At 42.9% G+C, this 17,957-nt stretch overlaps 1 protein-coding gene across 1 annotated transcript in view; it reads right to left on the minus strand.

Annotated features, from left to right (window-relative positions):
- GRIN2D (glutamate ionotropic receptor NMDA type subunit 2D) overlaps positions 1–17,957 on the minus strand; it is a 699,139-nt gene that overhangs the window by 284,885 nt on the left and 396,297 nt on the right. The window contains exon 6 of the mRNA XM_073571149.1: positions 5,741–5,894. Coding sequence (XP_073427250.1) covers positions 5,741–5,894 — 154 coding nt within the window. The remainder of the gene's footprint in view (positions 1–5,740; positions 5,895–17,957) is intronic.

Below are 17,957 nucleotides of genomic sequence, written 5' to 3' on the forward strand. Positions count from 1 at the left end.
CGGAGTGCAGCCTCCGCTGAGCAGGGACTCACCCACACTGTAGGGACCCTGGAGACAGGAACAGCCAGAAAGTACGGATGCACAGGACCTGAACGCTGAAGTTTTAGCAAGCAGGCACAGGACCTAAGGTCATGTGACTGCAAGGGGGCACGGCTTAGCGTCCTTCTTTCAGAGATAGTAGAAAACTCAGAGTCGGGCAAAACGGAGGTCATACACAGTACGGGCAAATGAGGTACTGAATCGTGAGGCAGAGAATAGTCAGGCGTAGCAGAGGGTCACACACGGGATGGAGACAGAAGTACCAGAGGGGTGATCACAGGGAGGTCAGGACAAAGCCAGGGGTCATACACGGGATGGACACACAAGTACAAAATCAGAATCCAAGAGACGTAAACCGAGGGTCAAACCAGATCAGACACCAAACAATCGTACCAGGACAGGCGAGAGCACAATCAGAGCAGGGTTGGGCACACTCAACTAGGAGAATAAATGACAGGGGAGGGTCCTCACCTGAAGCTATAAAAACCCTCCCCAGACCCAGAAGGAGGCTCTACCAATTAACCCCCACACCACCTGCCCAGCATTCTGAATAGACCATGACAATACCTTGTGGGAATAAAAGGAGAAGAAACAGGAAAAACCCAATGTGACCAAACAAAGAAGTAAGAGCGGCAATTAACAGTAAAAGGAAAGCATTTATACTACTTAAGCAGGATGGCAGCGTTGAAGCTTTAAAAAACTATAGGGAGAAAAATACTTTATCTAAAAAAATAATTAAGGCTGTCAAAAAGGAAACAGAGAAGCACATTGCTAAGGAGATTAAACTAATCCCAAACTGTTCTTCAAATATATCAATAGTAAAAGAATCAAAAGTGAAAGTGTAGACCCCTTAAAAAAATATTAGGAAAGAATGGCTGTAGATGATGAGGAAAAAGCTAATATATTAGACACCTTCTTCTCCACTTTATTCACGGTGGAAAATAAAATGCTAGGTGAAATGCCTAGAGACAAGGAAAACCCTATAATAAAGTATCACCAATCTAACCCAAGAAGAGATGCGAAACCGGCTAAATAAGATTAAAATAGATAAATCTCCAGGTCTGGATGGCATACACCCATGAGTACTAAGAGAGCTAAGTAATGTAATAGACACACCATTATTTCTTGTATTTAGGGACTCTATAGTGACAGGGTGTGTTTCACAGAACTGGCGCATAGTAAATGTGGTACCAATATTCAAAAAGGGCTCTAAAAATGAACGTGGAAATTATAAGTCAGTGAGCTTTACTTCTATACCAGGAAAGATATTTGAAAAAATTATTAAACATTATTTATTTAAGTACTTGGATAAGAACACAATAATTAACCAGAGCCAGCATGGGTTTTCAGCAAACAAGTCATGCCAGACTAATCTAACTTCCTTCTATGATGTAAACACTGACTGGCTGGATCAGTGAAATGCGGTAGTATTTCTCACCTTTAGCAAAGCATTTGGTAAAGTACCTTATAATATGCTTATTGAAAAAATTACCAATAATATGATAGACAAGGCTACGGTTAGGTGGATTCATAACTCGCTCAGTGATCATTCTCAAAGAGTAGTAATAAATTGTTGCACATGCAATTGGAAGAGTGCTTCAAGTGGGGTACCACAGGACTCTATCCTGGCTCCAATGTTGTTCAACCTTTTTATAAATTATCTAGATAAGGCAACTGAAGGTAAACTAATCAAATTTGCAGATGATGCAAAGCTTGGAAGGATAGTTAACACTAGGAAAGACAGAGAAAGGATTCAGAAGGATCGAGATGAGCTTGAAGACTGGAATATGACTAATAGAATGGTATGTAAGAGGGAAAAATGCAAGATAAAAATTACATCTACAGAATGGGAGGAATAGAACTAAACAACAGTAATCTGAAAAAAATCTTGGGTAAACTAATACATCACAGACTGCAGATGAGTCAACAGTGTGAATCAGCAGCAAAAAGGCAAATACAGTTCAAGGATGTATTAGGAGAGGATCAGAGAGTCTAGAACACGTCAAGAAATTATTTCCCTTTACTCCTCCTTGGTCAGGGCTCATCTGGAATACTGTGTCCAGTTCTAGGCACCAAATTTGAAAAAAGACAATGAAAAACTGGAGCACTTTCCGAGAAGAGGTATCCCTCCCATTGTCGGTATCCCTCCGATTGTCGGTATCCCTCCCATTGATGTGGGCTCCGGCGGTGAGCCCGCATCTTTCCTGGAACATGTCAGCTGTTTTGAAAAGCTGACATGTGCCCGAAATAGCCACAGGTGGAATCATGATCCATACGTGGCTATTAACTAGTTAAATGCCGCTGTTAAACACTGACAGCAGCATTTAACAAGCGCTTCCTGCAAGCGCGCCGGAAAAACGCTCACAGGTGACCCATGTCACGTAATCGTGGGTCACCGGTGTGTCAGCATGACAACCGGAGTTCTCCTGGAGACCTCTATGGTTGTCAATGCCTGATTGCTATGAGCACCACCCAGTGGTCGGCGCTCATAGCAAGTCAGTAAGAACTACATTGAGGCAATCTGCTCATCGCCTCTATGTAGCTGAGCCAATCGAGTTGTGGCAGCTTCTAGCCTCTTATGGAGACTATTGAAGCATGCCAAAAGTAAAAAAAGTGTTTCAAAATATAAAAAAAAAAATATATAAAAGTTCAAATCACCCCCCTTTCACCCCATCTAATATATAAAGCTCAAAGTGTGTGTGTGCATGTATGTATGTGTGTATGTCCGGGATTGGCATCTCCACCGTTGCAGCTACAGCCACAAAATTCTGCACAGTCACATGTCTGGACCCCGACAGCGTCATAGGCTATGTTGTAAGGTGAAATTTTAACCCCGCACTTTCCAATTCACCAAACAATTTTGCCCCTATCTACATAATGGGGAAAAAGTGAAAGGAAAAGTGTTGGAGGAAAAATTGACAGCTGCCAGATGTGAACAAGGGGGACTTAAAGAATGAGAGCGATGGCGCCAAAGAGTATATACCGGACAGTTGCTAAGGTGGGGCCCTGACATGGGATACTCACCACACACGGGGATATGAACACACACACAAAATGCGCCAAACACTTCCACGTGCTTCAACACATATACCACTCTCAGCACACATTTCACCACACGTACACCAACCTCGCCACATAAAAGTCGAAACACAAAAGTCGCCTCTCAAAACTCACCACACTGTCCCAGAGCTGTTGAAAAGATGAAAAATGAGCTGTGATTGGTTGCTATCAGCAACAGTTTTCTTTGCAGACAGTTGTGGTAACTGAGGCCTATTATTCTTATCATTTCTATAGTGTTGTCGTCCTTCTGTAAGGCTGGAAATAACACAATTTATTACCGTGCCAACTCAGACCACACTCTGACACAGACTGCAGGAGGAGTCCAGTATCACACAGGATAGGATTAGATACACGGCTCAGCAGAGAGTATCACACAGAATAGGATTAGATACATGGCTCAGCAGTCAGTATCACACAGGATAGAATTAGATACACAGCTCAGCAGTCAGTATCACACAGGATAGAATTAGATACACAGCTCAGCAGTCAGTATCACACAGGAGAGGATTAGACACATGGCTCAGCAGTCAGTATCACACAGGATAGGATTAGATACACAGCTCAGCAGTCAGTATCACACAGGATAGGATTAGATACACAGCTCAGTAGTCAGTATCACACAGGATAGGAATAGATACTACACGGCTCAGCAGTCAGTATTACACAGGATAGGATTAGACACACAGCTCAGCAGTCAGTATCACACAGGATAGGATTAGATACATGGCTGAGCAGTCAGTAACACACATGATAGGATTAGGTACACGGCTCAGCAGTCAGTATCACACAGGATAGGGTTAGATACACTGCTCAGCAGTCAGTATCACACAGGATAGGATTAGATACACTGCTCAGCAGTCAGTATCACACAGGATAGGATTAGATACATGGCTGAGCAGTCAGTAACACACGATAGGATTAGATACACAGCTCAGCAGAAAGTATCACACAGGAGAGGATTAGGTACACAGCTCAGCAGACATTATCACACAGGATAGGGTTAGATACACAGCTCAGAAACAGGATATGCCAAAGGAGAAGACATTTTCATTCCAAGAATTCCACTCATTCCATCTGATTTGTTTTTTTATTTTAAACGCCTCCAGTTTCCAGTTCAACTGCTATTTACAATGTCCATTAACAATGCTCTGGTACAGTCCTCAAAAGTAGTAGGGATCGATTTGCAATCTCCATGCTTTTCTCATTGTCAACTTTTCGTGATCTGTTCAAGAGTTGGAACTGCCAAAAATCTGTTCATCTTTGCACCGAAAGGAAAAGCCAAACATATTGTTTATCAAAAGGCTCTTGAATGAGTTGAAAATAAAATACTATCAATACTTGGGTAATCATTTAATTTGTGTTGCAAATCTGTAGTGTTGAATATATGATGTGAATTGTTTTTATGTGCAATATAATCATTATAATTTGTTATAACTAACCACGGTCGGTTATTAAATATGCTAGTTCAAAATAAAACAATAAAAATAAAATCAAACATACACATGTTTGGTATTGCCACATTTAGAATTGCCCAATCTATCAATGAAAAAGGATTAACCTGAACGCTAAACGACATAATGACAAAAAAAAATCATAATGCCAGAGATACGTGGTATCACTAAAAACGTCAACTCGGCGCGCAAAAAATAAGCCCTCACTCAACTCAAGATCATGAAAAATGGAGATGCTACGGGTTTTGGAATATGGCGCAAGCTTTTTTTTTTTTAGCAAAGTTCGGAATTTTTTTACACCACTTAAATAAAAAATTACCTAGACGTTTGGCGTCTATGAACTTGTAATGACCTGGAGAATCATAATAGCATGTCATTTTTAGCATTTAGTGTCCTAGCAAAAAGCCAAACAAAAAACAAGTGTGGGATGGCACTTTTTTTGCAATTTCACCACACTTGGAATTTTTTTCCCGTTTTCTAGTACACGCCATTGTAAAACCAATGGTGTCTTTCAAAAGTACAACTTGTCCTCACAAAAAATAAGCCATCACATGGCCATATGGATGGAAAAATAAATAGTTATAGCTATGGGAAGGAGGGCAGCGAAAAACGAAAACGCGAAACCGAAAAAAGCTCCAGGGTTAAGGGGTTAAGATCCCATCCATCCTATTCTATGATTCTGTGAAACATGCCATTTTTGTGGCAGCCTACATTGCAGTGCTTTGAGCCAAATGCAGGAATGGACACAAACGACTAGATATACAGTAAAATAAGAGAAGAGTCAGTTTTTTCTTTATAATTGTTTTCTTGTTAGAACTTCTTCTGGATTTTGCTTGAGAAATTTAACAAATACACCTGCATGTGTGCCATAGAGTGACTACAATATGAAACCTGACTTTAAACTAATTATGAGAAGAAGTAAATGATGGAAGTGTCTTTACTCCATGTTGAGTCTGTAAATTTAAATTTGAGTACCTGTTAAATACATTTCTAACCATGACTCCACCGTGGCTGACAGCTTAAACACGATATCAACTGGATGCAAGATTTTGTCAGTGCATAGCTACAGCATAAAACAAATATTGTGAGAGGACGGAGGCAAAAACTGTAAAACCTTATGGAATATATTTTGTTTGAAAACTAGCAATCCTGTCTGAAGGAAGGAAAAAAATGAAATGTTATAGCATTACCTAAAAATGCTGAAGGGGAGACTGTTCCATTGCTCCTGGACACCATCACACTGATCCCTGTTTCCACAAAGGGAACCGAGAAGTCAATAATTTCAGATCGTTCCTCATTTATAGTGAGAGAGCCGATGGCCATATCGGCACGTTGGTAAAACACCTGTCAGAATAAAAGAGAGCAGAAATAAAGATGAAACCAGAGAATGAAGAAAACTGTTCAGCAACAATACACTCTTTGATGTTACAGTATATAGTAACTGATTATTACTAGATGTACTTTTATCATTCTGTGGAGCCAAAAACAGAAGAGCATGGCTGCTTTCTTGGTTGCATCAAAAGGATTTTCTCAGGACTGTGAAACCGGTTGCCTTAGTCAGTCACACACAATTACAAAAATCCAATTGCCTGTAAAAGTTTGAGCACCCCTGGTCAAAATTACTGTGAACACTTAAGCAAGTTGAAGATGAAATGATCTCTAACAGGGCTAAAGTTAAAGATGACACATTTCCTTTGCATTTTGTCAAGAGTGGGAGAAGAGGGTTGCATTGACAATCCAACACAATGGACAGCACTTTGAGCACATTTTATAAGTGGTCATAAACTTGTAAATAACTTATGAAATAATAAAGTTATGTTAAAACCAAACACACCATTGTTTTTCTTGTGAAATTCTCAATTAGTTTGATGTGTCACATAACCCTCTTCCCATTGGAAAAAATTAAGTTGGATCCAAAATGGCCGACTTCAAAATGACCTCCATGGTTACCACCCATCTTGAAAAGTTCCCCCCTCCTATATACTAATGTGCCGCAAAAAGGAAGTTGATATCACCAACCATTCCCATTTTATTTAGGTGTATCTATATAAATGGCCCACCCTGTATAATCCTCATAAAACATGAGAAAATGGTTTTATAGGCAGTGTGTCATACAAGATGCCACATAATTTAGCCACAATATAACAAATGCAATCAGACAAGAATATAACTTAGACCAGTAGTTAGGAACTTCTGATCCATTCTCTGCCTACAGATGGATGGAAGACCATTGATTGACAAGGGTGATATATCATTACTAAAAAGCATGGAGACCTGCAAAAGCTTATTAATGCTAAATATTCCAATCACAGATCATATGTAAATCTGCTGCTAAAATTTTCCTCCAGAGGTGCACTAGTTCAAGTTGAGATTTATAAGCCTCCAATTCACGCATCTATTTTAGGCAGGTAAATGAACCATCACATTTGCAAGCTAATTAAATAATGTCAGAGCAAAACTAATTACAGAAGAGCATTATTCGTACCACAGAGGTTATCTAATGATATGGTTTATGTAGGCTCAAAGGCACCGTGCTGCTTTATGTGTACAGGCATTCTGAGGCATTTTGTTGTCATATTTGATAACCTGATCAAGGCAAATTGGATTTTTACTATAGCTATATTATTGGAATTATTTTTAATTTTTCATATACTTTGGTTTATACAAATATTTACTTAAAAATATGATACATACTGAGTGAGATATTAGGCATGCTAAACATAATTTAATCATCTAAGAGTCATCTATTGTCACGTCACCATCAGACTCAGGGCCTGCTGTCCCGGCCTCGGCCACTAGGAGGCGCCGGACAGTCACATCACCGTCTGACTCGTGGCCTGCGGTTCCGGCCTCGGTCTCTGGGAGGCGCTGTGCTTCAACCCCGAGTGATGGCGGCGATAGTTATGAGGCTTCTGCGCAGGCGTCCGCTGGACGCAGGCTTCACTCCTCGGTCAGTCATGAAGGGGCTGGTGCATCACCATCCAGCCTGGTCCTGGGGGCGGTCCGGATGACATCATCAGCCCAGGAGCCTGTGAGGGATGACCTGACCCCTCAAATACCTTGGGACTGCTCTTGCAGGCCACCGGATATATTCTTGGTTCCCCTGCGTGAATTACTGTTTGACTGACTCTGACTTTTGCCTGGACTTCTGACCCTGCTTCTGCCTAACGATTCTGTACCTCTGCGACTCTCCTGGTTTATGACTCTGACTTCGGCCTGGATTCTGACTCTGCTTCTGCCTAACGATTCTGCACCTCTGCGACTCTCCTGGTTTATGACTCTGGCTTCGGCCTGGAATCTGACTCTGCTACTGTCTACTGTTTTTATACCATTTCTGCCTGACTGGTTTAGTCTCGGATATCATTGCCTCTGTGTCCTGTATTGGAACACCTTTCTGGCGACTGTCCTGCTCTGGTCATTGCTCCTATTCAGACAGCGCCTCCTGGGCTCTGCTATAAATCCAGATCCCTGTATAGGGGTAAAGGGTATCAGTGTTTCTCGGGGTGTTGTCTGGCTGCAACCCAGACCGCAGGCAGACGTCACATCTATCATCTGAATCATGCTGCCCGATCCACAGTAGCATAAATGAGAGTTTGGCTGTGCTAGTACAGCTGGGTATGTGTTATTCTGAACCATTGTGGCATTTCAGAGAAAACAAATTTTGAAAAGCTGTCCAGGGTCCGAGGGTCTTGGCTAGTTAACACTTTGCAGGTTTCCAATAGTTTTTCTTCATTTACACAAATAGAAAGAGCCCAATCAGTCAAGATGAGTCGGGTGGGAAGAAGTTGCTGGAGATCAGTCTTGGACAAGTCAGCTAAGAGACTAAGAGTTATGTTTTGATGGGTGCATGGAGTAGGATGCGCCAAAGTAATTAAGAGGTTCACGTCCTTCAATGAATTTAGTGCATCCTATTAGTGATATGCATGTCCTTACACACCTAGCCAAAAATGTTATTCCAGTCAGTAGATGAAGTAGCAATTATGGTCACCACTGATGCTGAATTTGATGGTCAGAAGTCATGCGCCATACCACCTCAGCTCCCCCCCAACCTCGACCCAAACTGGCAGAGCTATTTTAAACTGGCGTGAAAGCATTAAAATCCACAGGATGTTTGTGTTGCCCCAAAAATGCAAGACTATTTAAAGGGTTTTATGCCAGTCTTCTAGTGCAAACGCTTTCATGTATCAACTCCATGGTCACTTGCTGACATTTCAAACTATATTTTCTCTGAAAAACTGTAGTATTTCAGTGATACAGAATTTATTACGTATACATGCAGATGGATCTGTGGACAGTATGGTATAAAGAAGATGCTGAGAAGAATGATGTTAGGGTTGGCTGTTGTGAATTCACTTTCTAGCCTGCCTCTGGTTGCTAGTGAAGGTAGTGGAGCTGGTTGTATTGACAGAGGAGTCGCGAGTTCTCTTTCCGGGCTCCCTCTGGTGGTTACAGGAGGTAATGAGCTGATCTGATTGACAGAGGCCTGCCACCTGATAATGAGGACGACGATTGGACATCTGGAGTCTCTGACTGGATTTAAGACAGCCGACTCCCTCTATCCCTGCTGGTAATTTTTCCTGCCTCCTGAGGTCTTAGTTTCCAGTTCAGTCCCTGCATGCTCAAGCTAAGTTTTCTTTGCTTTTGTTCACATTTGATTTGGTTTTGTCTATTCAGTTTTGTGTGTCAGCCAGCCCCGGCTGGGGCTGTGCTGAATTTCCATCCTTATGTTACTGTTTGTGTCAGTTTGTTTTTTGTCCCTTATTAGATTGGCCTCTTTTTGCTCTGCTTTCAGGATATGCCAGAGTGCTGATATAGTGGGAGAAGTCTAGTGACTTCAGAGTTTTTGCTATCAGAAGTGTTGGACATTTTTGCAGGGTTTTTTGTGTGATTGCAGACATTGTCTTTCCTTTCCTGTCCTTTCTAGTTAGTTTGGACCCCATCATTTGCTCAGCCTATTTTCCTACCTGTGTTTGTGTTTTCATCTTGTCTCACCGACATTATATGCTTGGGGGCTGTCGTCTATTTCTTTGGGGTCTGCTCTGGTGCAGTTTAGATTTCCCCTTTTCTTGCTTTAGGCTTATCTAGTTCAAAGTGTCAGCGGGAGACCAGCAATTGAAAAATGGCCCAGACCGATCAAGCATGATCAGCGATAACCGAGAGGGGGGCCGGTCGCTGATTCCCATCACACACAGCGATCTCGCTGGTGAGATCGCTGTGGTGTCACAGAATCAGCGATCTCGCTAGCGAGATCGCTGTGTGTGACGGGGTCTTAAGCAACGCAATATACACAGACCCTTCATGTTGTATTCACATTCCTAAATACTGCAGTTTTTTCCACCTCTGCTGCCAGGAAAGGATGAACAGCTCAGCTGCCCTTTTAAACCAGGTGCTCCTCCTAGATTGGAGTGTGGGAATGACTAGTTTCACCCATTTCAAGTAATCATTCCTAAATAACATAAACCCATATATTTATCCTATTAATCCTCTTTGCAGGATTCTGCCAGCAGCTACTCTCTCTCTCCTAGGCAATGATTGACAATCTTCATTGTATGCGCATGCAGAGATAGCTGTCAGTTACTGAGTATGTCCACCCACTGCATACTGAATCTTTTACAAAAATAAAACATATATAACTTGTTAGGCACCAGTATTCTACCACTGGACAGGATAGATTTCAAGCCTCATCTGCTTCTGCAGTCTCCCATTCAGGCCCAGCCAGTGGAATTGTTGCTTAGTACAGACAGCATTTCCCGCATCTTGTACTGCTTCATAGTGTCCATGTCATTACTGGTTACTCTCCAGCTAAAGTCTATGGTAACCAGTAGTATACAGAGGCAGCCCTACCCTCTGGAGTCTAAGTCCAGAAATCATCTTACTGAGCATGTCCATGATGTGTTGCCTTCTCATTGGTGCTTGGACACTGACTGCTCTTGTGATGTGGCAGTTCCAGATTGGCCCACAGGTGTCACCCCTTCTGATTGGGTGTGAGTGTTTGGGGTGCAGCCTAGTGCATAAAAGGCTTCCAGCAGCACATGCGGGGGCTGTTGTGAGTTCATTTTCCCCTTCACCATTGAGGTCTGATGAACTCCCTCTTCTGGTAAAGGAAGGTAGTGAGGCTGATTACCAAGCACCTGAGCAGGATGATGATGACTGGGTGACTGGGATTGCTGACTGGATATAAGGCAGCCGACGCCCTTCTGCCTTGCTGGTGATTTCTCAGAGGGATTCAAGGAGACCAGTCTGATTCCTGCTCCTCAAAAGCTAAGTTTTCTGCTCTGCTTTTTGCATTTGTGTTTTGGTTTTGTTTTGCCTTGTTTTTCTGGATTTCTGCCATCCCCTGCTGGGGTGAGCTGAATTCCTTTTTGCTCTGTCTTCAGAAAATACCTGAGTACTGATATAGTCTTTTTGAAACCTAGCGTCTTCAGGGCTTTTTTCCCTATCAGTCTGTTGGTTCTTGTTTTGAGAGGGTTTTGGCGGATTGCAGACAGCAGCTTTTCTATCCTGTCCTATTTAGTTAGCTTGGGCCCCATCATTTGCTCAGCCTATTTTTCTATCTGTGTGAGTGTTTTTTCATCTTGCTTCACCGTCATTATATGTTGAGGGCTGCCTATTGCTTTGGGGTCTGCTCTGGGGCAGTTTAGATTTCCCTTTCTGTCTTTAGGCTATTTAGTTCTCTGGCTGTGTTCGAGGGGTCTAGGGCACCGTAGAAACCCCCCACGGCTACTGCTAGTTGTTGTTGATAGGTTCAGGGGTCTGCAATCCGATAGCTGCCAACTTCTCTGGTTTTCTGGACTTAGCTAGTATTTCTGTTTTTGCCTCCTATGGTGACTCATTCATAACAGGGGGCCTAGCTTAATTTGTGTTTCATTTATGTTTTGGTGTGTGTGGGTGGATACTCTACCGCTCTATCTGTATGCTTTTGTGTGGTTAGCACTGGTTAGCTTCAGATAGGTGGTGTAAATTTTGCCTTTCCACTTGACTTGGCACCAGTTTCCGCCATGTGTGCGGTTTGCACGGGTCATTTGCGGGGCAAGCTCAACCCACGTGCTTATTCCCTATGGGTTTAACAGGGTCTTGCACCATTCTTATTTTTTCAGTGCCGCTCGGTGGTTAGCAGAGCTTGGTACTTACATTTTTTGTGCTGCTAGGTGGTTAGCAGAGCTTGGTACTTATATTTTCTGTGTCTTCCAGTTGTTAGATGAGTTCGGTATTTATATTTTTCAGTGCCGCTCGGTGTTAAGCTGAGTTTGGTACTTATATTTTCTGTGTCTCTCAGTGGTTAGATGAGTTTGGTACTTATATATTCTGTGCCTTTCAGTGGTTAGCTGAGTTTGATACTTATATTTTTCAGTGCCACTTGGTGGTTAGCTTAGCATGGTACTCTGAATCCCGTCCGCTCTGTGTGGTTTTAAGGTAGCGTGTTTGCTAGATTTATCCGCCATTATTTACATTAGCAGCAGTTATACATCTCTGCATGGTGGACCCCGAGTTGCGATTGCACTTTATTGCTTACTATATTTAGTGCAAATTGCCAACTGCTATGATTGGGTCACCGAGGAGGAAAACAAGACCAAGCTAAGACACAGAAAACCAGAGAGGTTGCTAACTAAGCGGATTGCAGATCCCTGATCCTATCCACACAACTAGCAGTAGCCGTGGAGCATACCTACGATGATTCTAGATGCCTCGGCACAACACTTCTGATACCAAAAAAATCCCTGAAGTCACTAGACTTCTCCCACTATTTCAGCACTCTGGCATATTCTGAAAGCAGAGCAAGAAGAGGCCAATCTAATAAGGGACAAAAAACAAACTGACACAAACAGTAACATAAGGATGGAAATTCAGCACGGCCCCAGCCGGGGCTGGCGGACCACACAAAACTGAATAGACTAAACCAAATCAAATTTAAACAATAGCAAAGAACACTTAGCTTGATAATGCAGGGACTGAACTGGAAACTAAGACCTCAGGAGGCAGGAAAATTACCAGCAGGGATAGAGGGAGTCAGCAGTCTATAATCCAGTCAGAGACTCCAGATGTCCAATCGTCGTCCTCATTATCAGGTGGCAGGTCTCTGTTAATTAGATCAGCTTCATTACCTCCTGCAATCACCAGAGGGAGACCGGAAAGAGAACTCATGACTCCTGTCAATTCAACCAGCTCCACCACCCTCACCAGCAACCAGAGGCAGACCAGAAAGTGAATTCAATCATAACAGGCATCAGTGAGCCCAAAAGGCATCATCAGGTACTCAAAATGTCCCTCTGGAGTATGAAACGCTGTCTTCCATTCATCCCCGTGCTTGATGCGAATAAGATTATACGCCCCCTGAGGTCAAGCTTGGTAAACCAGCAAGCACTTTTAAGTAAGATGATTTCTGGACTTAGACTCCAGAGAATAGGGCTGCCTTTGTATACTACTGGTTACCATAGACTTTAGCTGGAGAGTAACCAGTAATGACATGGACGCTATGAAGCAGTACAAGATGCGGGGAATGATGTCTGTACTAAGCAACAATCCCACTGGCTGGGCCTGAATGGGAAACTGCAGAAGCAGATGAGGCTTGGAATCTATCCTGTTCAGTTGTTTAATACTGGTGCCTAACAAATTATATATGGTTTATTTTTGTAAAAGATTCAGTATTCAGTGGGTGGACATACTCAGTAACTGACAGCTATCTCTGCATGCGCATACAATGAAGATTGTCAATCATTGCCTAGGAGAGAGAGTGAGAAGCTGCAGGCAGAATCCTGCAAAGAGGATTAATAGGAGCAATATATGGGTTTATGTTATTTAGGAATGATTACTTGAAATGGGTGAAACTAGTCATTCCCACACTCCAATCTAGGAGGAGCACCTGGTTTAAAAGGGCAGCTGAACTGTTCATCCTTTCCTGGCAGCAGAGGTGGAAAAACCTGCAGTATTTAGGAATGTGAATACAACATGAAGGGTCTGTGTATATTGCGTTGCTTAAGGCCCCGTCACACACAGCGATCTCGCTAGCGAGATCGCTGATTCTGTGACACCACAGCGATCTCGCCAGCGAGATCGCTGTGTGTGATGGGGATCAGCGACTGGCCCCCCTGCCGGTTATCGCTGATCGTGCTTGATCGGTCTGGGCCATTTTTCAATTGCTGATCTCCCGCTGGCCAGCACGCATCGCTGAGTGTGGCAGTGAGAGACCAGCGAGCAGCAACGCTGGATGCTGGTTTCTAAGGTAAACATCAGGTGTCCAGGAGCCGCGGCTCCTGGATACCCACTGTTTACCTTAGAAACCGGCATACACGCTGGTTCCCAAGGTAAACATCGGGTATCCAGGAGTTGCGCGGCTCTTAGATACCAGATGTTTACCTTGGAAGCCAGCGTGTACGCCGTTTTCCAAGGTAAACAACGGGTATCCAGGAGCCGCGGTTCCTGGATACCCAATGTTTACATTAGAAACCAGCGTCCAGCATCGCTGTTTCTGATCACTGGAGGGGCTGTCTTGTGACAGCCTACCAGTGATCAGCTTAACGATGTCCCAGCGATCCCATCATGTCGGATCATTGGTGGGATCGCTGGGACATTGTTTTGTGTAACGGGGCCTTTAGACTCTGCAAGAGACAGAGAATTAGACTTTAAATATTGACCAGCTCAACTTCTCTTTCTCTTACTGCTGTATGGACTCTTTATTTGTGATATTACTTTCTGCTGGAAGTTTATTGAGTTAATAAACCTTCCTATCTGAACAAGAACCAGTTTGCCTATGTGAATACTGCCAACTAACAAGAGAGCTAAATCGGTACAATATATATAAATCAAATCTGCTCCTCCAGCTCTGTAATATCCTTTCTGCAGATCAAATATAATTTTCAGCATGGCAGATTAATCAACCCAGTGACATGGTCCTCGGTCTGGCTGAAATTGCAGAGATACTGTCCAATTCACGATGCCCATGGTTCAAGCAGGATTAATAAGTAGGAACCCGAACTGTAAAGTTTGGAGTCCATAATGAATACCTAATGTCCGGACCCCAAACACAGACATCTCCCTGAAGTCCATGTTACTATTTGGGTTCTCTAGCCTGAACATCCGGTGTTTTCCCAAGCTGTCATCTGTGTGACAGCACTCATCTGCAGTAAGTTTGTTACCACTGGTCAGAGCACTGCCATTCCCACACTGTTATACAGATGACAGCATATGAGCCAACAGCTGTGACTGGTGGTAAAAAGATTACCACTGGTCACAGGCACAAGCTGATGAGGGTACTACTCTCATCATCATATGCCTGGTCTCGGTGATAATAAAAAAAATATATAAAAAGTAGCTTGGTGTCCCCTTTATGTTTCCTAACCAGTGCAAATAAAGCTGATAGCTGTGTGATGCAACCCTCAGCTGTAAGCATTATCTTGGCTGGTTATCCAAAATAAAGGGGTTCACATGCCTTTTTTTAAATTATTTAAATAAATAATTTTAAAAAAGGGCATGGAGTCCCACCCATTTTTCACAACCAAAAAGTTAAAGCAGACAGCTGGGTGCTGCTATTCACCGACTGGGAAGGGGTTATGGATATTGGTCCTCCCCAGCCTCTCGATTACTAGCCTCTGGGCTTGATGTCAGCTGACATTACAAAGCTGACATTAACCTCAAAACATTACCCCTCTTACCAAATCACCAGGGTAAGTTGGAACAGTGGATGCACTATTTCTGGAGTGGCTGATGGCTGATGTTATTAGTCTGGGAGAGGTTAATATCTAAGGCCCCTTCTCAGCCTATTAATTTTAGCCCACAGCTGTCTTATTAGTCTTTGTTGGTTATTAAATATTGGGCAGACCCCACATCATTATTTTTCAGGGGTCCCCTATTTTAATAACCAATAAAGGCTACAAAGACAGATGTGAACTGATATTAATAGCCTGGGAAGCTTCATGGATATTGGGGCCCCTTCCTAGAATATTAACACCAGCCCCCAGCTCTCCACTTTCCCTCAGCTGGTTAGTAAAAATAAAGGCAACTCCTTCGCCATTTGTTTCTTTTATTTATTAGGCAAATACATGCACAGCAAAATGCACATGCACTGCAATAATTATCTCACTGACATATTAGTTATCTCACTGACATATTTCTGATTATGTGCAGACGCCGCAGGTGAATACTCATCAACGTATGCCTGCTCACTCATATATCAGTGAGACCAGGCATACGCTGATGAGAGTTGTACTCATCAGCCAATACCTGATCAGCGGTAACCGTTTCACTGCCGGTCACAGCTGCTGGGGACCACAGCGCTGTGACTGGTAGTAATGTCTGTAAAGTTACCAACTGTTTATGTTAAGTTTTACTGTTAAAGACCTTTCACCCTAGCTTTACCACTTCAAGTATTTAAATTTTTTCAGAGTGAAATATAACTTACTTCGGTCTCTAGGTTGGCTTGCCACTTCCTTACCTCAGTAACACGTCAATTGGTGCAGAGGGCATTATTCCACAGGCTGCTAATTGGCTAAAGTTTTCGTAAGAGCATTAATTTCCTCTCATTGACCCGTGTAAACATGTCAGCAAACAGAAACCTTGTTCCTAAGGTCTACAAATGAGCACCAATTGACTTGTTATATCATCAATTCTTGCTCGCTCGGGCAGAAAATCCGCCCATGTAAATTTTACCTTAATCCTATAAATTTACCAGTTTGCTTGTGCAGAGTTGGAGGAGACCAGAATACCAAAATAAAACCTGTGTGAAAGCAGGAAGCCAATGAACACTATAAAGCTACCATGACATGAAGGACTAAATTATCAGAAGGGCAAACTTTAATTACCTTAAAAAATATGTTTTTATACCGATGTGATATTTCTTATCTGCTTTATAACCCCAATATATGTCAAGATGTATGGTACAAGTATAACAAAAAAAGTATATGTCAAGCAGATGCCTCAATAGATGCCATGCTAAAAAAAAATGACATTTTGTTGTCACTAGTGTTGAGCATTCCGATACTGTAATATCGGGTATCGGCCGATATTTGCTGTATCGGAGTTCCGATACTGAGTTCCGATACTTTTAGAGTATCGAATACCAGAATCGGAAGTTCCCATCATGAAATGAGCCAGTTTGATTTTATTCAGCCAATCAGGAATCCTAGGAAGTGTGGGCACATCCTGTTATGCATGTTAGGCATGTTAACTAATGGCATGGCTGTGATTGGCTGCTGAAATGATGTCATGATGCACTATAAAAGCCGCCGCCATTTTGGGTTCACTCTGCTGTGAATTTACTTAGGGACAGGACGCTGCTATTCTGACTGTGAGGGACAGTTTAAGCTAGCGATTTGCTTTATTGTGCTTCACCCAGGCTACTTTAGCCAGCGCTGTGTGAGAAGCATTCTTTTGGCTTGCAGCGCTGTTCACGGCTGTCTGCGAGGTCTCTGTGTGTGAGTGCAGCTCACACTGTAGTGTGTTCTGCACCACCTCCGGTTGTAGTCTGCTCAGCGTGCGTCACTGCCTCATACATTGTCCTTTTTTGCATTAGTGCTGCTCATTTTTCCAGATTTCTCCTATTAGTTTGGTTCCATCCGTATCCAGCTAGAATATTTGCAAACAATAGGAGTAGATAGAGGAGCATTTCTGCTGGCATGTGCCCTGCAGCCCCAGCCAGATTAGTATTAGCCTATTTTTTGGAGCCTCATCTATTGCATTTTAGGTTACGTTCCTGCACTGTAATAGCTACAAAAAGTTTGTGATACTATCGGTTTTACATCTTTGGGCACATTCAGTGTCTTTTTGTGAGGAAAAAAAAGTTAATAAAGTTCACCAAACACTCCAATTTACAGTTGTGTAGGCCACATTAGCTCATATTAAAGTCTAGTATACACTTTATAAAATTAGTGTTTCATATACCTGTTAGCAGCTGTTCAGGAATAAGCACACTAAGCCCTTAGTACTTTTCTGCCTATCTTTATCAGTCTACCAAGATGAAGAAGGCAGGGAGCAAGGCACATGGTCGTGGGCGTGGAGTTTCTGCAGGGAGAGGATGTGGGGATTCTGTGCCTGCTGCGGGCACCAGTGACTCAGCATCCCCCAGTTTTACCAGGGAACAGTCCTTTTATGCGCAGCTTTATAGGAGCTCGCCGTACCCCACTGCTGTGGGGCGAACAAATTGAAGCCGTTGTCGGATGGATGGCAGCTAACACATCAACTTCAATTAGTTCCAGATCCTCTCAGGTCCAGAGCACTGAAGAGCACCCATCTGTCTCTTCACCACCTGCCAAATTGCCCAGGCAGTCAGAGAGCCCAGGACAGGAGCCATCTCTACTTCTGTTCTCTGAATCTGTTGGCTTGGAAAGAGGAGGCCAGCCAAACAGCATTCGAGAATTTGAAGAAGAGGTAGTATGCAGTGATGCGCAACAGCTTTGTCTCTCTGAATCTGAAGAG

Source organism: Dendrobates tinctorius, unplaced genomic scaffold (genome assembly GCF_039654945.1).
Source record: "Dendrobates tinctorius isolate UK_male_01 unplaced genomic scaffold, ASM3965494v1 ptg000028l, whole genome shotgun sequence".
NCBI lineage: Eukaryota > Metazoa > Chordata > Amphibia > Anura > Dendrobatidae > Dendrobates > Dendrobates tinctorius.